The sequence below is a fragment of the Aquarana catesbeiana genome, linkage group LG01, assembly GCF_042186555.1.
Source record: "Aquarana catesbeiana isolate 2022-GZ linkage group LG01, ASM4218655v1, whole genome shotgun sequence".
NCBI lineage: Eukaryota > Metazoa > Chordata > Amphibia > Anura > Ranidae > Aquarana > Aquarana catesbeiana.
This window is the reverse complement of record NC_133324.1, coordinates 581,210,566-581,236,231: the sequence shown is the minus strand read 5'-3', so window position 1 is coordinate 581,236,231 and position 25,666 is coordinate 581,210,566. Positions and strand designations below refer to the sequence as shown.

Sequence of the window (25,666 nt, the reverse complement as noted above, 5' to 3'; positions counted from 1 at the left end):
AAATGATTTTGCATAAACTGAAAGTGTGCATTACACAAAGTGTGGAAAGAATCAGGAATGCATTATGTACAGAGTACAGGGTTCAGAAGTGTGCTATGAACAGAGTGTCTTGTTCAGGAGTGCTTTATTTACAAAGTACAAGGCTCGGGAGAGCACTAGGTACAGACTGCAGGTTTCTGAAGTGCCTTTTGCATAGGGAGCAGGGTTCTGGAGTGCATTATGCACAGTGTGCAGGGTTCAGGAGAGTTCTAGATACAGAGTGCAGATCATCCATCCACATCTCACTATTGCCCCTCTTCTCTACCCTCATCTCCCCTCCTCCTCCTCAAAGCTCCACCGTCTTCCACTTGTTTATCTTTGTAAAAGCAGCTCCTTTCTGTAGATGGCTCTTCTATCTACTGCAGCCAGAGCTTCCATCTCCCTTTCGGTGCACTGGGTGCACACTCATTTTCAGCTCATTTTCAACTCCTGGAGCAGGAAGAAGATAAGGATTAGGGGGCACAGCTCACACACTGCAGTCAGCCAATCCAGCGCTTGTTCTGACTGTAGTGCAGAGCATGGAGGCTTTCAAGGAGAGGTGGGAGAGATGTTACTTTTGGCTGAATAGAACCTGCAGCAGTGTGAACATCCAGGGATTGGCGAGCAAGTCAGCTGGATGTGCACTGTGCAGCTCCAATCAGAGACATCACCTGTCAGATCCAAGCTGTGATATTGGATATGGACGGGACTGCTACTCAGACCCGCAACCTCTGTCAAACAACCAGTGTAATGAAAGAGTTGCCCAGAGCTGCCAGTTTTTTTTTTTCATTCAGCCTGCTGGTTGAATGAGAAAAATTGAATAGTGTGTACCCAATTCAATTTTCAGGTTAATGTCAGCCTTAATGTCTCCCCACACCAGGGATAGGCCTTGGCATAAAGCAAAGCATTCACTAGGTGCCTTACAGACAGACAGATGGCAGGAGAGTGCAGGGATGGTATCAGCAATGGAGGCGCTCAGCTGTAGTACTTACCTTTTACGTTGATCTGAATGGACGATGACAGGTTCTCTTTAATGCCTGACACCACCTTGGTGCCTGATCCTCCTCTCAGGTCTCCTGTAGGGGGCCCCGGAGCCCACACACTGGACAGATCCAATCTGCAGAGAGATACAATATCTGCAATGAGAGATCCCACCAATACATACAGAGAGCTGAGGGGGAGGCCAAGCTGATACATCATTCTTCCCTACCAGCACAGTGAGTAGATGGAACCTCACACAGCATGTAGTACCCAGGAAGTGATGTCCTCAGCACTGTACATAGTGATGGCATTAAACCAAACCTCCCCAGAAAGCAGCTGACATGCTGGGACCTGTAGTCCCTCCTGTGAATGTCTGATACCTCACCGTCCAATCAGAGCTCGGCCTTCTCTCACTGCACACTCACCTTACATTCACGGCAGGGCTGGGAGGAAATGGCTGTGAGAGGCTTTCCAGCAAGTGTCCGTCTGAGGGAGCTGGGACCGCAATAAGAAAGTTGGCAGGGGGAGCAGAGGCATGGACGGACGAGAGGTCCACTTCTGAGCCATACCTGTGTGTTCCAGCTCCCGGAGAGGTACGTGGAGGAGAGAGGGCTGCGGTGCACGAAGCCGGCACCATCTTAGCCTCGTGTTGTCCCGCCGGAGCTTCGGGGCTGAAGTATTCGGTGATGAGCGGCGGAGGTGCAGTGGAGGACCTGGTGATGTGTCCCTGAGGTTTAGCGTCCCTGTGTTTTTTGGGTATACCCATATTCATGAGGGTAGAAGCTGCAGGTATGTGCGATGCAGGCAGGCCCGGCGAGGAGCTTCAGCACAGCCCGTCTGCTCCCGAGGACTTTGAAACCACTCCCCTGCATATAAACTTTTTAATGGGATGTTGCGTATGAAGAGATGGATGTCCTTGAGGGCCCCAAATTTGTCAAGACTGGAGTCTGGACAAAAAGTGGGGCTACGTGCCAGTACAGCCATCTCGTTCTGATCCAAAGAATGTGAGGATAAATGCACAACATTTAACGTGGTTTGTGCGTGTTTATTGGGCAGATGTGCTTTGAGAGTTTTTTTGATGAGTCTGTATTCGGCCCCTCATTTGGTCTAAAAAAGTGCCTAATGGTGGTTGATGTGAAGGTTAGGTGGAAGGTGTAGTAGATGATATATTCAGAGAAGATCCGAAATGACTAGCCAGAGTATGTGTGTCTGATGTGTCACTGTTTATATTGTGATTAGGATGGCTACCATGACTGTTACCTTACCGTGGGGGAGAACCCTCCATATGGAAGGAATCATCATGTGACTCGTCACCATGGCGACAACGTTTTTGCCGTCTTCGACCTTTGTGCTGAGTGGAAGACTGAAGGGAAGAAAAAGTAGGTGAATGTACAGGTAATTCATAAGTATTTGTACGTCTATTTTTATTCAGTACTTTGGAAAATTATTGGTTTGATTCAATTGCCATTTATAGGCTTTGCCATCTTCAAAGGCCCTTCTGTCACGTTGAAGCTTTTTGTCCTTTTTGATCAAAATATTTCTGTTAAATTGTTTCAAATAACCTTTTAGCAAATGCAGCCAACTGTGCCCATCATATGCAGCCAACTGTGCCCAGCAAATGCAGCCAACATTGCCCATAATATGCAGCCAACTGTGCCCATCATATGCAGCCAACTGTGCCCAGCAAGTGCAGCCAACTGTGCCCATCATATGCACCCAACTGTGCCCAGCAAATGCAGCCACTGTGAAACTCCCCGTCCGCTTGCTGTCTGACCGGAATTTACCCCATCATGGTGGCGGGTCAGGCAGCGGGTGACATCAGCGAGCAGGTCAGGCGACGGCTCCTGTGTCCTCCGTGCGTCTCTTCTTGCCTTTTGCTAGGCGGCCAAGTCCACTTTTTTGAAGCCTATTAGAGCCTATGGCTCTAATCAGGTGCTTCAAAAAAACCACCCCCGCCGCTGTAATTCAGGCGCCCGGCGTCCGAAAAGGGGCCACGCGCCTGAATAGAGGGTGGCTACAGCCATGGATTGATTCATGCAATGCATGAATCTATCCATTCTACATAGAGGGGGCTGGCATGACAGAGGGGTCGGCGACCGTGCACCCATTGTGTTCGGCTGCCCTTAGTGGGACCATTAATTAGGGTAATAGCATTGATCTCTACTAGCCTTATGTAACATGTTCCCAGTTTCATATTGTCTTCTGCAGCATCTCCCCCCTCCAACAATGTATCCTGTCCTCAATCTCTGACCCTCATTTCCTCTATTAGGTCTGCATTCTCTGGCAGTCCATATATTGAACATTACGTGTGGCCCTTTGGTGATGTTGGGGGCTGCAGTTGAGGCCCCCTATTGCTCATAAGTTAACCACTGAGCTAGATGGAGAGAGAGATACAGTGCCATGAAAAAGTATTCATACCCCTTGAAATTTACCACATTTTGTCATGTTACAACCAAAAGCCTAAATGTATTTTATTGGGATTTTATGTGATAGACCAACAAACAGTGGCACATAATTGTGAAGTGGAAGGAAAATGATAAATGGTTTTCAAATTTTTTTACAAATAAATATGTGAAAAGTGTGGCGTGCATTTGTATTCAGCCCCCCTGAGTCAATACTTTGTAGAACCACCTTTTGCTGCAATTACAGCTGCAAGTCTTTTTTGGGGATGTCTCTACCAGCTTTGCACATCTAGAGAGTGAAATTTTTCTCATTCTTCTTTGCAAAATAGCTCAAGCTGTCAGATTGGATGAAGAGCGTCTGTGAACAGCAATTTTTAAGTCTTGACACAGATTGTCTCTTGGATTAAGGTCTGGACTTTGACTGGGTCATTCTAATTCCCCGTACACACGGTCGGATTTTCCGACGGAAAATGTGTGATAGGACCTTGTTGTCGGAAATTCCGACCATGTGTGGGCTCCATCACACATTTTCTATCGGAATTTCCTGTCAGTTTAGGTGGACGGCCATGTCTTGGTAGGTTTGCAGTTATGCTAAACTCTTTCCAGTTTCAGATGATGGATTGAACAGTGCTCTGTGAGATGTTCAAAGCTTGGGATATATTTTTAGAACCTAACCCTGCTTTAAACTTCTCCACAACGTTATCCCTGACCTATCTGGTGTGTTCCTTGGCCTTCATTGATGCTGTTTGTTCATTAAGGTACTTTAACAAACCTCTAAGTGGAAGAGAATTATAGCAGAGGGATCTCCCTGCTGAAGTGTGAAAGACACCTGAAAAGTCTAGGGCTTACTCAATCCACCACTCTTTAGCAGAGTTAAAGAGATAAAAAGTATCAAAACAACATTGCTCGAATGTCATCACTTGGGCTGCAGTGACAAACTTTTTTTAGGTACCAATTAATGGAGCAAACATGTGGTACTTTATATTTTACTAAATTGCAGCACCTCAGCTGCAGCCACTAAGATGGCACCTAGGGGTTTATTTACTAAAGCTAGAGAGGGCAAAACTAGTCACATTTCTGCATAGAAACCAATCAGCTTCTAACCTCAGCTTGTTCAGTTAGACTTTGGCAATAAAACCTGGAAGCTGATTGGTTTCTGTGCAGAATTCTGACTAATTTTGCCCTTTCTAGCTTTAGTAAATAAACCCTATACTGACAATATAAACCTTTTATCTATCTTTATGTATTAAGATGGCTTGTGAGCTCAAGGTTTTGTCAGACAAGGCCAATTTTGGTGAAGCATAAGTACTAAAGTTACATCAACCAAGCAACACAAGATTGCAACTCAATGGAGCAAGAAAATTACATTTCAGGCATGGGGTCATTATATAGTCTATTATGACATGGAGATGGACTGAGGTAGACAATGCTTGTCCAAATCCGAAGATTGAACATTAACTAGAGAAAGATAATATAGAACAAAAATTACTATATACATTACTGAGAATGAAACACAGTAAGCCAAGGCAAATACCATATCTTAGTGTCATTTTAATGGCAGTGATAAGGTCAGTCAAAGCACAAGCACCCATAGAACTGTCAAATTGTATTACAAAATGTGCTTGCCTGTGCTGGAAATGTACTCACTGCCATTACAACACTATTTAGCACCATTCCTTAGTTTCAAGAGTCATTAGCTTGTAAATTGTAGTAGAACAAGCATCTAGTATAGGAAGCATCAATACACCATGCTCACCTTAAAGCACACATTCGGGGCCTGTCCTGAAGTGCTAAATACAGATATTAATGGGAGTGCTGGATGTAGCCTTAAAACAGCTTTCAACAGGCTTCACAGTCCAGATGTTTGTTAAAACACCAAAACCTGCTAAATATGCTGGTTTAAAGCTTCAGCCAACCCATTAAGATTGGTATTCAGCAGGCAGACTAGAGCTGAAGGGTGCTTCAAAATGGCTTCACAAAGCTGCTCAAAGTTTGTTGAGTGCTTTGCGAGACCCTGTCTTAGTTAATTCTCTTCATACTGGCATTTGCAAGCTACAAGTGAACTAGGTTTGACTCTGTTTATTGAGATTTAAGTAGTGCATTGTTTCAATACCTTGCAAAGAATACACATACAATAAATAAGAACCAATTTTAATTAAAAGTCTACCTCAAAAACTGATTAGGTGTTGAAATCGCTAAAGGGCCAGTAACATTTTTGTAATAGGCAGTCTGTAAGGTGACACCCTTAAAAAAAAAAAGTTATGTCTGTGCCCACCCCTACATTATATCATGCTAATTACATGGTTAACATGCTGCAGTGTAGTAGCGAATATTTAATCACGAATGCTGAGGTCTAATCAGTTATGACAAACTCATAAAACCAGGCCACACTCAGGAACAAAAATGTAAACCTGTGTATGTGAGAAATATTTGAGGACACCACCATGTCTGTTGGCTTAGAAAGATTGTGGTTTTCTAAAAACTGTAACAAGATTAAGTATACATAAAATAGTGTTTAATGTAGCTTTTCTATAAGAGGATCACAGTTGCATCTAAAACAGAACACAATGTGGAGAATTCCCCTTACAAATTCAAAGATTATGGTGTTTGCCCTAAAAACAAGTATGTCATGAAAAATATATTTTTGCACATTTTGAATTAAATCAATCACCTACTCAAAGTAAACAAAATGACAGTAAAGCATTTGATATTTGACTTGGATCACATACTTTATTGTAGATGGCATGATTGGCAACCAAATTTGTTTCTGAAATGTGAACCATTAAATTAAAAAAAAAAAAGCTCTGCTCAGATATTAGATAGCACAATTCTGGAATTCTGAATAGAGTGTCATGCTTTGAGTAATCTGTCAAATATAATAAATCTCAGAGAAATATCACGGTGTGAAAAAAAAAAACTCCTCACATAAAAAAAAATAATAAAAAGGTGAATAATAATCTTCAGGAGTCACTGAGGTTTGAGTTCTGACACTTTTAAAAACATGCTAGTCCTTGGTCCATCAACTATTACAAGGTGCAGAAGCTTGGTTTTTCCTTAAGAAGCGCTGAAGTCTTTTGAGAGGAGAAAAATTACACTCCGAGCTTATTGGCCTGGGTAAGGACTACTTTGAGTACTGGCATAAAGGCAGACGTCTCGCTAAAGTTACTGGTGCTCACTATGTGGGTATGGATGTTAAGTCCCTCTGTGTAGTTGCGTGACTCAATACTTCTGGCAATGCTGTGTAAGCCTGCAATTATTGCAGGAGATAGCTGTAAAAGAGAAAAACATTGGTTAAATCAAAATTCACACAGAAAATGTAAAATAAAACAAAACCAACTACTTAACTTCAGTGACTACCATGGCCAAGTACTGCTTAGAAGCTCTTGTATAACTAGTGTGTTGTTCTGTGTACACTAGTCAAAACGGAACAATCAACTGGATAGGCACTATTAAATTCTTCTATACAATGACTAAACTGGATACAATATAAACACCCTGCAAACAAGTCACTTTAGGGGAGATTTACTAAAACTGGAGTACTCAGAATTTGGTGCAGCTGTGGTTGGTAGCCAATCAGCTTCTAACTTCAGCTTGTTTAATTAAGCTTTCCTCATAGGCTCTATGAAAAAGTCCACACGGACCAAACATGACAGAGTATAACTGCATGTAGGACCGGAAGTTTGGCCAGCATGCTAATCCAGAGGAGACACAGAGGTAGTGAGCTGTACTGCGAGGTGGTGAGACGCTGAAGATCTGGCTCATGCAGGAAAAGCGGGCACACTGACGGTTTGTTTTATTGGTTGAAGGCAATGCTTTTTAACTAGTTCAGAATCTGCGCTGTAGCCGCCATTCGGACCTGCTTTGCCGGAAGTACGTCTATTGACATCCTCCTGTGCCCGAGCGGCCTGAGCGCACCCTCTATGGGACTCGCTGGATCACAGATCGGAGTAAGGGGTTGATCCCTTACCACGTGATCAGCTGTCAGCCAATGACAGCTGATCATGTGACATAAACAGAGCCGGTAATTGGCTATTTTTTCTCCTCATGCTGACAGCGTGAGGAGAAAAAAAAAAGCTGACCGCCGGCGGCTGTGATAGGGACATCGGTCCCAATCAAGCAGATTGCCCAAGCTCATCTGTGCCCACCTGTGCCACCTGCCAGTGCCACCTAGCAGTACACAACAGCGCCGCCTACCAGTGCCCACCAGCGCCACCCACCAGTGCCCACCAGCGCCACCCACCAGTGCGCACCAGCGCCACCCACCAGTGCGCACCAGCGCCACCCACCAGTGCCCACAGTGCCACCTATCAGTGCCCACAGTGCCACCTATCAGTGCCCACAATCAGTGCCGCCTATCAGTGCCAACCATTAGTGCCACCCATCAGGGCTCATCAGTGCCATGTTATCAGTGGCCATCAGTGCCGCCTTATCTGTGCCCATCAGTGCAGCCTATCAATGCCCACCAGTGCCGCCTCATCAGCGCATATCCATGAAGGAGAAAAATTACCTGTTTACAAAATTTTATAACAAACTTTGAAACATGATTTTTTTTTACAAAATTTTCCATCTTGTTTTGTTTGCTTAGCAAAAAATAAAAACCCCAGCTGTGATTAAATACCACCAAAAGAAAGCTCTATTTGTGTGAAGAAAATGATAAAAATTTCATTTGGGTACAGTGTTGTATGACCGCGCAATTGTCATTCAAAGTGTGACAGCGCTGAAAGCTGAAAATTAGTCTGGGCAGGAGGGGGGTTTAAGTGGCCAGTAAGCAGTTGGTTAATGTGTTTATGAGTATTTTATGGTTTCAATAAACTCTGAAGGTGTAAAGATACTGCGCTATTGCGAACCTCTCTTTTTCATGGGTGACGATCAGAAGGTGAATGTTTAAAAAAATCCTTCTTTCTGGAGCAAGAGAACCACGAGATATCTGTGGAGGTGTCATTAACCATTTCAGCTCTGCACGCTGATTATCATAGATGGGAGACATTGAGTTTTAGTGAGTCATTGAATTCATATTGAGGGAGTGGTGGTCAAAAGCACTCGGGGCTGAGTCCTGCCTTCTGTGTGAATGGACACAGATGCGGGACTCTGAAGCGCGCCCACATGGGTGTCCACCAAGGAGAGCGCTTCTCCAACGTGGACACTTGATGCAGGGAGGAGCCACCAAGGGACCCCAGAAGAGGTGGTTCAGGGCCACTCTGTGCAAAACGAACTGCACAGTGGAGGCAAGTATGACATGTTTGTTATTTATAGGGCTGCAACTAACGATTATTTTCATAATCGCTTGGTTGGCCGATTATTGTTTCGATTAATCTGTTAATAACCTTAAACAAAGTCAGGCGTATGATTTAGTTAATATGTAACGTTTAAAAAAAGGCAATTTATTCTTAAATATCTCTATGCAGTGGTAAATATAAATAACCAGTTATATGGTTAAAGAGCAAAATCTCTAATCCACTCTGAGAATAACAGACAGAAGAGATATACTGTATATATACTATTAGAGGAGATATACACTGTATATACTATTAGAGTATATACTATTAGAGGAGATATACTGTATATACTATTAGAGGTTGAATCTGGTAAATATCATCAGACTCGGATCTTTTTTTTAAAGGAAAAAAAAAAGTTAAAGTCGGTTTTGCAGATTTTCAAACAGAACTGTAATATATTATATGCTGGCCATACAAAAACAATGTCTTCCCTCAAAAAAATGTCATTTTAAGAACGTTCGTTCAATTTTCAAATCGTTAGTGGGGTCAAATTGATGTTCGTTTTCAACCACAGTGACAGGAAAATTTAGAAATAATAGTAACCTTCTTGGTCAAAGGAATTTTTCAGACAGTGTATGTGGTTTTCATTGAGAAATTACACTAAATACATTTTAAAACAGAATGTTAAAACCAAGTGAAAATTTCAAACAACATTCTTTCATTCAGCGAATGTACAAAGATTTTTCATATGAATATTATTGTCTGAAAATTGATCCGTGTGGCCAGCATAAGGCTCAGTACATGCCTGTGCAGTTTGCTTTTGATCTGTTTCTACACTGCTTTTTGCTGTGCATTAAGTACAGTATAGAGTGCCCCAATAACAAGGTAAAGAAAGCTTCTGCCTTTAGAACCACTCACTTCCTGCCCAGGACTACAAGTCCCATGGGGCATTGCTCCTCACACATTCACAAGTTCTCAGGCACTTACTGACATGTATGAATGGTGTACTGAGCTGTATGTGTGCTGCACTGTATTTCCTGATATGTAAACAAATAATGCATTCTGTATCCAGTTGGCCGATTAATCGATTATGAAAATAGTAATCGATTAATTTCATAATCAATTAGTTGTCAATTAATCGATTAGTTGTTTCAGCCCTAGTTATTTATTTATTTATTTATTTTTAACTAGGGTTTACAACCCCTTTAATACCTACTGCTTGGTTTCTATGCAGTGCTGTACCAGGATTTTGCACGTTCCACTTTTAGTAAATCCCCCACTTTGTGCCTTGCTACACAACTAACACCAGGCAAAGGGAGTGCCATAATCAATTATCAGGTTTAGAAAAAAAAAATTAAACAGCTCATTGTCAGTTTTTAGAGGAATTCACAGATCCTGGTGCTTATCCCATCTATATAATAACATGCAGACTTACAGTTTGTTCTCTGAGCTTGTCATACAGAGACTCCAGCCTCTTATTAGCATCATCCAACTTCCTTTTGGTTTGCTGCAAAGGCGTACAAATATATTAAACACTTGTAATAAAGGTAGAAGAGTAGGATTCAAGATTGGAATCAATACAATATAAGATCAGCAGATATTTATGACCTTGGAATCCACTGTGATTTAACCACTCCCACTCGACTCTATGCCCTTGGAGGACCGCAGTGACGTCACTTCTGCCTCTTGGTCTTAAAAAAAGGGATGTTTTTTTTTTCCCCCTTAAGCACTTCCCGGCCACCTGCCATACAAATACTGCGGCAAGGTGGCTCTATTACGCAAAATCATGTACCTGTATGTAATTTTGGCAATGTCCACTGGGGGGGGGGGGTGATCGCACGCTGATTGACCAAAGGGGGAGCAAATCAGTGGGCCCAGAGGACACGATGTCCGCCGGCCACCCACGATTGCTCCTCACAGAGACAGAATGGCGGTCTGCTGATGTAAACAAGCAGACCGCCGTGCTGTCAGGCATGGATACTCTGATCTAGTGTTCCTGCTAATCAGGAACACAGATCAGAGTGTCCATGCAGTGAGTTCATTGCCCCAACACTGTTAGAAACACACTGAGGGAACACAGTTAACCCATTGATTGCCCCTGATGTTAACCCCTTCACTGCCAGTGTCAGTACAATGTCAGTGCATATTTTTAACACTGATCATTGTAAAAAATTTCACTGGTTCCCAAAAAAGCGTCAAAAGTTTCGGCTAGGTGTCCGATCTATCCACCGCAATGTCGCAGTCCCGCTAAAAATCGCTGATCACCGCCATTAGATAAATAAAAATGGCATAAAATCTATCCCCTATTTTGTAGACGCTATAACTTTTGCACAAACGAATCTATATACGCTTATTGGGATTTTTTTTTTTTTTACCATAAATATGTAGCAGAATACATATTGATCTAAATTGATGAGGAAATTTGATTTTTTTTTTTTTAATTATTGGATACGTTTTATAGCAGAAAGTAAAAAATATTGTTTTTTTCTTTTTTTTTACCAAAATTGACGTTTATTTTTTGTTTATAGCGCAAAAAATAAAAACTGCAGAGGTGATCAAACACCACCAAAAGAAAGCGTTATTTGTGGGAAAAAAGGGACATCAATTTTATTTGGGTACAGTGTCCAAATCCCGCGCAATTGTCAGTTAAAATAACGCAGTGCCACATCACAAAAAATGGTAAAACCTTCTGGGGCTGAAGTGGTTAAAGGCAAAATGTCTACTTTTTTTGCTTTAAATAAAGGTAAATATGAGACCTGGGGTATTTTTAACCCCAGATCTTTCAATAAAGAGGACCTGTCATGCTTATTTCTATTACAATGGATGTTTACATTCCTTGTAATAGGAATAAAAGTGATAAAAAAAAAAATTAAAATTAAAAGGGACAGTAAAAATACATAAGGAAAAAAAATGTAATTTAAAGCGCCCTTTCCCTCCGAGCTCACGCACAGAAGCGAATGCATATGCAAGTCATGCCTGCATATGTAAACAATGTTCAAACCACACATGTGAGGTATCGCCGCAATTGTTAGAGCGAGAGCAATAATTTTAGCACAAAATAGGAAACCTGTGCACATTTTTTAAGCATCGCCTATAGAGATTTTTAAGTACCGTAGTTTGTCGCCATTCCACGAGCGTGCACAATTTTAAAGCATGACATCTTCGGTATCTATTCACAATATTCAAAAAAATTGGGCTAACTTTAGTTTTGTGCGTGTTTGAAAGACTGCTGTGCAAATACAGTGTGACATAAAATATTGCACTATTCTCTAGGGTCTCTGGTAAAAAAAATATATATAATGTTTGGGGTTCTAAGTAATTTCTTAAGTAAAATACTGATTTTAACTTGTAAGTAGAAAAAGGCCTAGTAATGTCAGAAAAAGGCCTAGTCTTAAAGTGGTTAACCAAAATCTATAAAAAACATGACAGAAGCTCCAAATGGCTCATAAATCCTTCTGATTAGAGAGATACCAAAGTTTTTTTTTTTTTTTGTATAAAAATACCACACGTCATACTTACCTGCTCTTTGTGGTGGTTTTGCACAGAGTAGCCTCGATCCTCTTCTTCTCGGGTCCCTCGCTGGCGCTCCTAACCCCTCCCTCCTGTCGAATGCCCCCACAGCAAGCAGAATGCTATGAGAAACCCGAGCCAAGCCACTGTTCTGTGTCCATTCAGACACGGAGCCGCGGCTTGGTCCCACCCTCTCTCGTCTTATTGGCGCCCGCTGCTGTGTCTCAGCCAATCAGGAAGGAGAGTCCCAGAAAGCCGAGTCTCTCGTGTAACATGGCAGGATCGAGATTGGGCTCCGGTAAGTATTAGGGGGGCTGCTGCACAGAGAAGGTTTTTTTTATCTTAACCACTTCCCACCCGCATGTCGTCATATAATGTCGCAGACTGAGTAGTGATATCTGAATGATGCCTGCAGTTACAGGCATTATTCAGATATCTTCTTTTAAAGCCGGTGATTCCCTGCACCGTAAAAACAATCATAGCAGCTGTTCTGCCACCTGTTGGTTTTTACAGGCAGCGATCGGCAAGCCGGAGAAGGACTCCGCCGGCGCCGGACGTTCACCATAGAGAATACCAAGGCCAGAAGGCCCCCGGCAGTCTCTATGACCTTAGGAGGCCCAGACGCGACATTATGATGTGAAGCCCGGCCTCTGCATTTGAAAACATTCCGTTGCCTCCGGTGGGAAGCCAAGATCGTTTTTTAAAATTTTATTTCAGGCTTCCCAGCCCAGAGGCGAGATGTGGGGACTTGTAGAAGACCGGTCATGCCCTATACCTATTACAAGGGATGTTTACATTCCTTGTAATAGGAATAAAAGTGATAAAATTTTTTTTTTAAAGAAAGTGTCAAAACAGAAAAATAAAAGTAAAATGAACAATAAAAGAAAAAATGTAAACGAGCCCCCGTCCCCGCACGCAGAAGTAAATGCATACGTAGGTCACGCCCACATATGTAAACAATGTTCAAATAACACATGTGCGCTATTGCCACGAATGTTAGAGCGAGAGCAATAATTCTAGTGCTAGACCTCCTCTAACTCTAAACAGATAACCTGTAAAAAAAAAATGTAAAGCATCGCCTATGGGGATTTTTAAGTACCGAAGTTTGGCACCATTCCACGAGTGTACACAATTTTAAAGCATGACATGTTAGGTATCCATTTACTCGGCGTTACATCATCTTTCACTTTATGCAAAAAATTTGGGCTAACTTTATTGTTTTTTTTTTTTTTTTAATGCATGAAACAGTTTAAAGAAAAAAAAAAAAAACAACATGTTCAAAAAAATTGCTGCGCAAATACTGTGCGGGATAAAAAACTTGCAACAACCACCATTTTAAGATAAAAAAACCTTCTGCCTTTAATGTACATGGGCATGCAAAATACATGGACATTTTAGGGCTCTTTCACACGGGGCGGATCAGTGATGATCCGCCCCGTGAACACCCGCTGGCTCAGCGGGGATCGCTCCGCCGCTCCCCGCTGAGCAGAAAGATGACAGGTCCATCGCTGCACGCTGTGCAGCGACGGACCTGTCAGAGCGTCGCTCTCCCCTATGGGGGATCGGATGATGACGGACCGTAGTGTCCGTCGTCACCCGATCCGATCCGAAAACGGATGGAAAAGTAGGTTTTTCCTCCGTTACACTTTTCGGATCGGAGCGGCGTCGGATGTCAGCGGACATGTCACCGCTGACATCCGACGCTCCATAGGGATACATGTATGTCCGTTTTTCATCCGAAAACGGAAGGATGAAAAACGGACATACGGATCCCCCGTGTGAAAGAGCCCTTAATGTTCTAATTACAACAAAGCAAAATGTAACTGTTTTTGAAAATTGCAGTGTACATATGTCATAAAGTACAGCAACTATAAGCTTTATTTATGATTATTATTCAGTGTAATTATGTCACAAAAGAATGATTACCTAAAGTGATATTAAACCCTCAGGTTTTAATAGGCACTTTCAGCAACTGATTTAATAACTTACCAAGTATGCAGTTTTTTATATTTTAATCCTTGCCTAGGTTCTCATTTAAGTCACTGCCATGGCCACTTCCCTAGGTTTGCAGTTTCAGGGTGGCTCCTTTATATTGCAGCTTTCTATGGAGCCACCTGTGCATGCAGGGACTAGTTGCATCTCACTACACTGTGTGCATTAACAGAAAAACATAGCCCTATAGGCTAGAGTGGCATGCCACTTCCCATGTCCTTGGTCCTCACTCCGCCTCCCCCCTGCCTTCTCTAAGCTAGCCGACTGGCTTGAGACTGCACTGTCCACTGTTCAAGTGGTTGTAAACCCTTACATATACCCAGTGAAGTAACTGGTCTCAGGTGATACACAGAGATTAAACAAATCCTCACACATAAGTTGTACCTGTTTATCTACAGTATTCTTTTCTCTACATCCATTCAAAGTGCTGAATATTTAAAGCTTGTTTGCAAGTTCAGAAAAAAGGAGATGGAGAGCTGAAATAACACTCAGAGTTCTGAGTTCTGATTAGAGGGAAGGGACACACACTCCTTCATACAGCACACAGGAACAGAGCTGAGGCTGTCAATCAGCTGGAGATTCCTCCTGTCACCATTTTTTCCTCTTGGTGTCAGGAAAACTTGTCAGAAGTGATTCATTCTGATAGCAGAGCAACAAAGCAGTCGACAGAAATTATACTTAGAGCTCTGGATTGAGACAAGTACACATATGCTTTGTTCACATTTCATGTCTGAGGTTTACAGCCACTTTAACTATTTTCTGAGAAGACCAGAAGTTCAGAGAAACAGATCTGAGAGGCAGTAGCTAGCATTGCAAGTTGGAAACTGCAAGTGCTGTGGCAAGAATTTTAAAAAAATGTTTTTTTTTTTTTTTATCAGGTTTGGACTTAAGATGACAGATAAAAAAGTATAATAGCGGTGATCACACTGGAACAGCAATAGCAGAGAAATTTTGTCAGGATCAATAAACATGTCAGGGAATTTTTTAGTGTTCTACATGTTAGAAATGGTGCAATAATCATCCCCCCCCCAACTCCACCCTTATTTAAAAAAAAAAATGCTCAGAAAGTCAATGTCACTTACTGGATCAATGGCAGAGGACAAACATCTTTGGATGAGAGCCTCAAATGTAGTCTTCAAAATAAGATGTTCTTCAGGAATTGGGTTCTTGGTGATCTTTTCAGTAGGGAGGGTCTGCATTGTCTAAAAAAAGAAAAAATGCAACATTTATAAAGCACTATAAAGTATACCTTGCAATATATAATACTACTATTAGTATTATAACTAAATGATCACTGTCATTAGTAACATGAATATCATTTTTAAAGCTTTTCATATCATTAGGAATAAAATCATTACCAATTTACAACTGCCGTATTCTTTTTTCTACCAATATATATATTTTTTACACATTTATTTTAATACCATTACCAATTTAACACATTTAAATCATGTACTGGGATTTGATTTTATTCTCCAGTATTCTAAACTACATATTAACATTTTTTTTTCTATGTTACATGTTAGCCCTGAATGATGAATGATGAAAAGGGGAAAGGTACAGCCCACAAACTGCACTGCCTTTACAAATAATTTGTTATTAAAATAAACTTGTATTCAAACTAGAAAATTACAGTGTGGAGCTTTAATTCTAAATTACACATCAGGAAACTGTTTAAGGGATTGTGGATAGCTGAATCTACTGCAAGCCTTTTTTGCATTTTTTTTTGTTTTGTTTAGGGAAACCCCTGGCAGGGTTTTTCCTTAGAAAATGTCTCCAAATACATAAAGAAAATGATCTAGATCCACAAAATGCAAGATAGAAATAGTGACCACAGCATCCTGGGTGTACTTCTTTGCCTGCCTCCTCCAAAAAAGTGTGGCCAGGAAGTTGTGGTAGCCATCTGCAGCCAGGTTCTGAAGATCCTGATACGGTGCTGCCTGTTTCCTACTACCTACCACCCACGAGTACTGACACCAATCAATAAAAATAACAATATGTTCAATCTTCCTTGGATAAAAGTGAATGTTTTCGGTACATGTTTTTCTTTAAAATCAAAAAATGTATTTTATATATATATATATATATATATATATATATATATAGTGTGATGTACTGCCCTGTGTTAAGAAAATGAAGGTAGATATCTACTCCAATCTAGAAAAGGGAATGGTTTAAATCTCTGTTGGGCTTTTACTGCTGTCTGATTCCTTTGAGGTGATTTTCCAGTTGTCCGTGGCAGTTAACTGAATTATAAATTATAATATCATTGGTTATGAGGAATGTTGAAGTACCCATTATCACAGGAAAAAGGATGTGTGTACAGATTTGCTTTGAGGAGTCTACTAATGCCACCCGATACGGAAAAAAAACACAGAATAGGAAGCAAGAAAGAAACCCCTTCCCTCCTGCTGGCTCTTTAAGAGGCTCTAACTGCCGGCGGAGGCGGGCATTCTGATCATGTGACTGCTGTAAGTGGCTGCTACTGATAAAGCCTGTTTAATAGGCATAACGCATATAGGAGTGGAGCGGGATCAGTCGGCGGCCGTTTTGATGTTGGCAGTGGAAGTTGTGAGGCAAAGAACTGTCTGTCTTTGATATGTGCTGTACATAGCACTGCGTGTGCACTGACTTGTTAAAGGAGGATCTGTGGAACAGCGGGAACTATCTGTGGTGAAATGAATTTGGAGCCATCCCGCTTGCAGCCCATGAAGGTAACAAAAGCAAATGTGACCCTTGACTAGCCATCGGGGTAAAGTAGGGGATACCCATTGTAAAGAGAATTGTGAATAATGGGGATTAAATCCTTTCCCCTCCGCCCCTCCTCAGTAGTTGCCTCAATTAGTTCCTTGAGGGAATTGCCAAAGAGAAGCTTGCCATCAAAAGGCACCGGCTCCAGGAACCGTCCAGGACCCGTCCAGGTCCTCCAGGAACCGTCCAGGACAAAATTCACATTTCCCACAATGGATCAATCACCCAAGCTGTAAGCCATAAAATTCTGCACATATGCACAGAAAGAAAAGACAATCTGCAGATCTAACAGGTCACATTCTCCACGGCGTCTACACAAAATAGTACAGCCAAGGGCAAAAGCTGTAACTATAAATAAAGATTGGAATTGTCTACATGAGCAAAGTTGGAGCAGAGTTTGGGCAACTTCTTAAGGTAAGAATGGGCAACAGTAGGGCTGGGCCTGCCAGTGCAAAGAAGGCTTTTAGAAGATCTTAAATGCCTATCCACCTTTTAAAGGAGTAAGTATCTTCACTAGAAATGGTAGACTGAGCATTCAAGTGAAAAAAAGGCAGAGTCCACATTGAGGAGGAACATTTTTTTGTTAAATTATATGTCCATAAGCTACAAGGTTTCAAAAGTTGTCAGGATTGTAAAATAATCTCTTCCAGTTTGACCAATCATTGTATAATGCCTAATTTGCCAGATCCAGAGTAAAAAAGGGCTTTCTAGAAAGGGCCCTCTTTTTGAGCATTTTTTGAACATATGGGAACTGCACAGCACTAGGCACATCTATCCAAAAAATTAATAAACTCTAAATCTTCAGCCAAAATGCCCACATGCCCCTTGAGTTGTGTGATAAGTGTGTCAGGTATTTCTGGTTTTAGACTACAAATATAGTCAGAGGGAGGTGAGGCAGATGCTTGCAGCCGATTCCAGAAGTGAGGAAAGCCTCCAGAATAGGTCAGACATAGTGGCTCTAAATTCTGCCTTGGTCAAACAGGTTGTATTTCTGCAAGGGAGCCTGGGGGGGGTTGGAGTGTTGTCCATGGAAGACCTTGCTCTGGAGGGTACCACTATCAAGCTTGGTGGAACTTGGTGTTTGGAGTCAACGTTGTTTGTCCCATGTGTTGCCACTCCCAACTGCCTGTAGTCCCTCCACTGCCAAGTGAGGATTTTTCTCTGTATGGCAGGGGTCTCCAAACTTTCTAAACAAAGGGCAAGTTTACTATCCTTCAGGCTTTAGAGGGGCCAGACTGTGGCCAGTGGGAGTAGAAAATGTTCTGTGGTCGGTAAATATGCCTCATCCTTGGTATCCATGAGAGGACTAGTACCCCATTATTGGTGTCAGTGGGAGAAATAGTGTCCCATCATTGATGTCAGTGGGGAGAATAGGGTCCCATCATTGGTGTCAGTGGGAGGAATAGTGTCCCATGATTGGTGTCAGTGGGAGGAATAGTGTCCCATCATTGGTGTCAGTAGGAGGAATAGTGTCCCATCATTGGTGTCAGTAGGAGGAATAGTGTCCCATCATTGGTGTCAGTGGAAAGAATAGTGCCACATTGTTGGTGTCAGTGAGAGGAATAGTGCCTCACTGTTGGTATCAGTGGCAGGAATTATTGCCCATTGTTAATGTCAGTGGGAGGAATATTGCTCCAAAGGCCGGATAAAAGCATGCACAGGGTTGCAATTTAGAGACCACTGCTGTACAGTAATCACAGAATAAATGTGAATTAAGGAGGTTTTATGTGTCTGGTGTGAGGAAGTTGCAGCAACCCAGGCACTAGCCATGTTAGTGACTGTGTCCCTGCAGAATCCAGCAACAGGTGATGTGGCAAATTATAAACTTGCTTTGTTGGCAGGAAATGGCAACCGGAAATGTGCAACTGGGAGTCTTATAAGTACTACATCACTTATCTGGAAAGGAGAAATGCTAAAAGTGCAAGTCGCCCCACACCTGTGTCCTTTGAGCAGATTGTGTGCATGGCACTGACAGTCATCAAGACTTCTAAGTCAGGGACCATTATGTATAGCAATACAAGGAAACCATGTTTTAACTTGTACACATCACTGGTACTGTCCAGGGTTCAGGCTTTGCCCATCACTGTGAGCATGCCCCCAAAGGGGTCTTCAGGGTCTGGGTGCCAAAGGAATGGACCACAGCCGTGGACCTGTATAGCACCCAGTGGCTAACTGCTCACTTTGGCACGTGGTGCAAACGATGTAAACACAGGATCCAGTGCCGATACAAAAATTACAGGTTTGCCCCACCTTGCTGTGGGGTCCGGGTACTGTTCCCAAGGTGTACCTGAGGCTCACCAATTCAGAAAATGCTAGAGAGCCATGAAGGCAGTAAGCAGTCAGATCTTGAGAGAAACGTCAATCGAAGGGTAAAATAAATCTGCTAAAAAAAAAATCCTTTGAGCACTAGCGAAAAAAAATGGAACCTCACATACTGGGTGAAGTCATATGGGGATACCGTGGGGGAGACCCATCAAAGCTTTTTTGCCAGTCTCCAAAGCCTGAATTAATCAGCATATAACCCATGGTCTATGAATCAATTCCTGTATCTTGTACTGTACAATAAAGTTGATTTTCCATTTGGTTCAAACGTGTCCTTTTCCAGACACTGGCCTTATGTATCAAATTATCCAGAGGAAGACTATTTAATAGATTTTTTGATTTCTCACAGTTAACTTAAAGGCACAAATTTATCCAATTGGCTGATATGGAAATCAATTCTCCTGTCAGCCAATTTATTAAACAAGTTCAAAAGTACATAAGTTTTTATAAGTGAACATAATGACCTGTATGGTGTTCCCAATGGGTGCACCAGGAGCTCCCTCGGTACTCGGTTTTGAAGGATCAAAGTGTGCCCCAGGTTGTCCAGCAGGGGGTGGCACAGCAGAGAAAGCGTTCTGTACTCCTGGTTGGCCACGAGGCATCTGAGAGGGCTGATAAGGAACTGAAGTGTCAGGAACTGGAACTTGCTGCTGAGATCGTGGGTCTGCCAAGGGGCTCAAAATGGGAGCCATTATTGGTGGAGGTGGCATGTAGTTATCCAGAACCTAAGGAAAAAAATAAAAAATAAAATATATTAGCAACAATAAGTTGAGCAAACAGTATCATAACTTTCAGCACTTTCTTTTTATAATTTAGAGCCAACACTATACTGATCTTTAATATGGAGATCTTATAAAAACGTGAAAAATAAAACAATTTTGATACACACAACAGAATCATTTTGTGCTGTTCCAGAATATTACCAAGCGGACTTTGATTGGCTTGTACTGCCAACACTATCACAAGCACTGCAAAGTTCTATATCTGCCTGTAATTTCTTTACTCCTATAAGATGTTAGTCCACATAAAACTGAAATCTCAGTTTCATATGAAGTAGAGTGATCTTAGACATCTACATGCTTCCTATATTTCTTAGGAACTTTAGTTGTAAGATCTCTTCACCACAGTTTGTCTCTCGTCTAGCCCACCTTGGAGCTATGTGTGTTTCTGCCAACTGTAAAGTGTTTACTTTTCTCCTCTTGTATGCTTCATAAAATCCAATAGAAAGACCTTGTGTCCTGAGAAACACAAGGTATGGCAAGATAATTAAACTATATAGCAGATGTGGACTCCAATGAACAAAATTGCTAAACAGGTTAAGGTAATTCAGCAAGTAATGAACATATTAAATTGAAACAAGCAGCAGTTTAAACAAAAAATAGGGACCTACTAAACTGCATATTGGGATGATGGGATGATTGGATTATTGGCTACTCAGAACTCTCACTAGAGCAGTGCTTGATACAATCTTGCAAGAAGCAGTTGCTAATGTTTAACTGTTCACTTGCTAATGTATATGCAGCTGTACAACGGGATCGTAGTAAATTATACAGAAGTAATGGAAAAATTACATTTGACCTGTTTTTTTGATGGGAATATGGGTAGAATTATTTTTCATGGGGATTATGGGTGGAATATCATGTTAACACCTAACAATGAACATATTTAACCTATTTCTGATAAGAATAGGCATATAATTCTTTTTCTACATGTGGATTATGGATGGAATATTGTAGTTAAACATACTTAGGAACATATTTAACCTATTTCTCATAAGAATATGCATATAACTATTTTTCTACATGGGGATTATGGGTGGAATATTACAGTTAAACAATTTACATAGGAACATATTTGACCCATTTCTGATAAGAATATGCATATCATTATTTTTCTACATGGGGTATGGGTGGAATTTAATGTTTACACCTAACAAGGAACATATTTAGCCTATTTCTGATAAGAATTTGCATATAATTATTCTTTTAAATGTTGATTATGGGTGGAATATCATAGGTTAATTATGTTCCTAGGTATGTTTAACTATTTCTGATCCATTCTCTTACCAAGAACATGTTAAATATGTTTCTTGTCAAGTGTAGCCATGATATTCCATCCATAATCTCCATGTAGAAAAAAAATTATACCAATAATCTTTTCAGATACAGGTTAAATATGTTCCTTGTTAAGCATAACCACGATATTCCCCCCATAATACATAAAATTGCATAAAAAGAATTATTCCAATATTCTTAACAGAAACAGTATAAATATGTTACTTGGAATGTGTAACCATGATATTCCACCCATAATACCAATGTAAACAAATAATTATGTGCATATTTGTTTCAGAAATAGATTAAATATGTTCATTGTTAAGTGTATCCATGACATTTCATCCATAATCCCCATGTAGAACAATAATTATAGCCATATTCCTATCATAAACAGGTCAAATATGTTATGTAGGATGTGTGATGATAATATTAACCCCCTAATCGCCTTGAAGAAAAATAATTATACCAACATTCTTGAGACACAGGTCAAATTTGTCCTTGGCATGTGTAACCACGATATTCCACCCATAATCACAATGCAGAAAAACAATTATAAACATATTCTTTTCAGAAACAGGATAAATATATTGCTTGTTAAGTTTAAAGGATATCTAAAGGTTTGTTTAACAAAAAACAAAACAAAAAAAAAACAAGCATGTCATACTTGCCTGCTCTGTGTAGTTGGTTTTGCACAGAGTGGCCCCAATCCTCCTCCTCTTGGGTCCCTCAGCAGCGATACTGGCTCCTCCTCTTGAGTGCCCTGTTGGAGAGTCCCTCTCCCTCGGGGCACTCGTGCAGGCGCGCTCCCGTGTCCTGTTGCTGCGTCCATTGACACAGACAGCAGGACTCGGCCCCGCCCCCCGGCTCTCGCATCATTGGATTTGCTTGACAGCAGCGGGAGCCAATGGCTGCACTGCTATCAATCTATCCAATCAGGACTGAAGACACTGGCTAGCGCTGGTGTGCTTGTCTCCGTTGCTGGAAAGACCGGGTTCAGGTAAGTAAAAGGGGGGCTCTGGGGGGCTGCTCCATCACAGGAGGTTTTTCACCTTAATGCATAGAATGCATTAAGGTGAAAAAACTTGAGGGTTTACAACCCCTTTAAGCATGAGATTTCCCTCCATAATACCCATATATAAAAGTAATTGTACCCATATTCTTATCAAAATCCGGTCAAATGTGTTTTTTGCAGGGAAGTTCAATTCCTATCACCCGTCACTCAGGACATGCAGTTCTGGGCACCAGGCAAGAATTTTTTCTTTTTTTTTTTACATTTATTTAGCCCTGCAAGCAGAAAGGTTTAGAGCCGACAGGCGGCTCTCTTGTAAAAGCAATCCAAGCAGCTAATGAGCCACTTGATCGCTTTTACAAGCAGCGGGGGGGGGAATGTCCCTCCCCTCCCGCTGCCTTCAGCGGGCTGTCCTGACACTCGATCGATCAGCGCTTCCACCGGCAGATCACAGAGGCGGACAAAGATCGGAACACCTCTGTCCGCCTCTATGATATAAGAAACATGAAGCAATTAGCATACATTAATTCTGGTTTCCCCAGCGCCGGTTTTAAAAATGGAAAGCATTTGATCACACTGATGGTGATATCAAATGCTTTTAAGGGCAGAGATCTGGGGTCTCCATAAATATTATCCGTCACTGCCTATTATCGTCACATGCTAAAGAAAAAAGAGAAAAGGAGAGCGCACCGACCTAGTGCATTACCACTGGTAAAGCTTTATTGAAGCATAAAACAGCAAAATATATACTCACAAACGAGCATGGATAACCGGTATTGACAATGTTACAGGTACGCAGTTCTGAACATCGACAAATCAGGACCTGACGTCAAGTGGATATAGCGATGGCTGACGCGTTTCAGGGGAGAACCCCCTTCCTCAGAGCCTAAGCGGGCAACGGCTGCTCACATGCACAGTCTCCTCTATATATGTGTGTCTGTGCATCCCAGTCACCACCAGCACCCACCCACACATGCCCACCTACACAAGTCTGGCCCACCTACATTGTAGGGCCCTCCCTGACTGCACCCAATCGCTAGAAATGTAACACCATAGGAGTTAAGGCCAGTGACCCCATACATGCATGGCCAGTGATTAAATTGATAAATAATCATAGTCCTAGTGAACTGGTGGAGAATACATGGGGAGGCTGTTTAGCCTCCCATTCGGAGGTGGTCAGGCATAGAATCTACCTGTACTACCCCCAAATCTGTCACATATTATGGAGATAGTGGGGTGAACCATACCAGATGGAGTGGCACCTTCGGCCGCCGTCCTTCGCCGGTGGAACGCACGGCGCTCGGATATCCAGGAAGTGCGGGTGTATCTGCGTTCCACCGGTGAGTTCCGGCCAGCCCAGGCGTCACTTCCGCTTACGCGCACGCCAGAGGATTGACAGCGTGCGCAGAAGACGCGGCCCGGAAGTGCGGGTGTATATGCGTTCCACCTGCTACTTCCGAACGCTACAACGTAGGCACTCACTGGAGTAGTGAGTGTGTGGATGTGTGCGCATTTGGAATGAATGAGCACGCCCACACTGGATGTCTGCTCAGGAATCACCCCCCCTAAAGGCCCAGTTGAAAAATAGAACTTAAATAGATGCTGTGAGGTGACCGAGGCGCACAAAAACACACAGCCGTCAATCCTCCGGCGTGCGCGCAAGCAGAAGTGACGCCTGGGCTGGCCAGAACTCGTCGGTGGAATGCAGATACACCCGCACTTCCTGGATATCGGAGCGGTGTGCGTTCCACCGGCGAAGGACGGCAGCCGAAGGCGCCACTCCATCTGGTATGGTTCACCCCATTATCCCCATAATATGCGACAGATTTGGGGGTGGTACAGGTAGATCCTATGCCTGAACACCTCCGAATAGGAGGCTAAACAGCCTCCCCATGTATTCACTAGGACTATGATTATTTATCAATTTAATCACTTGCCATGCATGTATGGGGTCACTGGGCTTAACCCCTATGGTGTTACATTTCTAGCCATTGGGTGCAGTCAGGGAGGGCCCTACAATGTAGGTGGGTGTGACTTGTGTAGGTGGGCATGACTTGTGTGGGTGGGTGCTGCTGGTGACTGGGATGCACAGACACACATATATAGAGGAGACTGTGCAGGTGAGCAGCCATTGCCCGCTTAGGCTCTGAGGAAGGGGGTTCTCCCCTGAAACGCATCAGCCATCGCTATATCCACTTGACGTCAGGTCCTAATTTGTCGAGGTTCAAGACTGCATACCTGCAACATTGTCAATGCCTGTTATCCATGCTCGTTTGTGAGTATATATTTTGCTGTTTTATGCTTTAATAAAGCTTTACCAGTGGTAATGCACTAGGTCGGTGCGCCCTCCTTTTCTCTTTTTTCTTTAGCCTGTGAATACCCATTATTCTGAGGAGGGCTGCAAGACGACAGATACTACTGTATGAAGTTGGTCACACCACATATTAAGGAACCAGACACCTGAGCGCAGGAGAGATTTCTATTGTATTATTGTCACATGGCATGTTTACATTCTTTGTAACAGCAATAAAAGTGATAAAAAAAAAAATTAAAATAAATTTAAAGCGACAGTGTAAAAGAAAATGAAATAATGAATAAAGAAATTTGAAGCATGCTCATTTGCAAAGGAAAATGCACACGTTGGTGCTGCACACACGCAAGCAACGATCAACTCACACATCTGAGGTATCGCTAGGAACGTCAGATCACGGACAGTAATTCTAGCACCGGACCTCCTGTGTAAGTCTAAAGTGGTAACCTGTAAAGGCTTTTAAAGCGTTTCCTATGGCTAATAAGATTTACGCCGACATGCGCAATTTTAAAGCATGACATGTTTGGTGTCTATTTACTCTGTGTAACATTGTCTTTTATATTTTAATCAAAAATATGGTTATATATTGTGTTTTTAAAATTAAAAAAGTATATTTGTTCCCAAAAAATTGCGTTTCAAAATCTGCTGTGCAAAAATACCATGTGACATAAATTGTAACACCTAGCAATTTAATCTCTAGTGCCTCTGCTTTAAAAAAAAAAAAAAAACATATAATATCTGAGGCTGGGTTCACACTGCACACCGGAGCGGCTCACAGCAGGGGCCCGGTGCGTCCCCATTCATCACTTGAGGTCCGATTTCAGCCCAAATTTTGGGCTGAATTTGGACCTGAAATGGACCAGAAGACGCACAGCACCCCAGTGCAATTCGCACCGGAGCCGCTCCAGAGATATGTGAGCCGGTTACAGTCTTCTGCTATGTGAATGAGATGTGGGGAATCCCACATCTAATTTGCAACAGTGTGAACCCAACTGGAGGGTTCTAAGAAACTTTCTAGGTCGCCATAAACCCCTTTTGTTTTCAAAAGCCCCAGACTTTCCTAAAAGCACCTCTACCTAATAAACGTCAATCCTTCA

General features: G+C 42.1%; 1 protein-coding gene across 7 annotated transcripts in view; it reads right to left on the bottom strand.

Annotated features, from left to right (window-relative positions):
• Positions 1 to 6,104: 6,104 nt before the first annotated feature.
• The window catches only part of SEC31A (SEC31 homolog A, COPII coat complex component), a 119,960-nt gene continuing 100,398 nt past the window's right edge, over positions 6,105 to 25,666 (bottom strand). For all 7 annotated transcript variants that reach the window (XM_073597855.1, XM_073597856.1, XM_073597861.1 and 4 more), the window contains 4 exons: positions 19,657 to 19,917; positions 15,202 to 15,321; positions 10,053 to 10,124; positions 6,105 to 6,670 (listed from right to left, as the gene is read on the bottom strand). In XM_073597855.1, the coding sequence (XP_073453956.1) occupies positions 6,491 to 6,670; positions 10,053 to 10,124; positions 15,202 to 15,321; positions 19,657 to 19,917 (633 nt within the window). In that variant the 3' untranslated portion in view covers positions 6,105 to 6,490. The remainder of the gene's footprint in view (positions 6,671 to 10,052; positions 10,125 to 15,201; positions 15,322 to 19,656; positions 19,918 to 25,666) is intronic.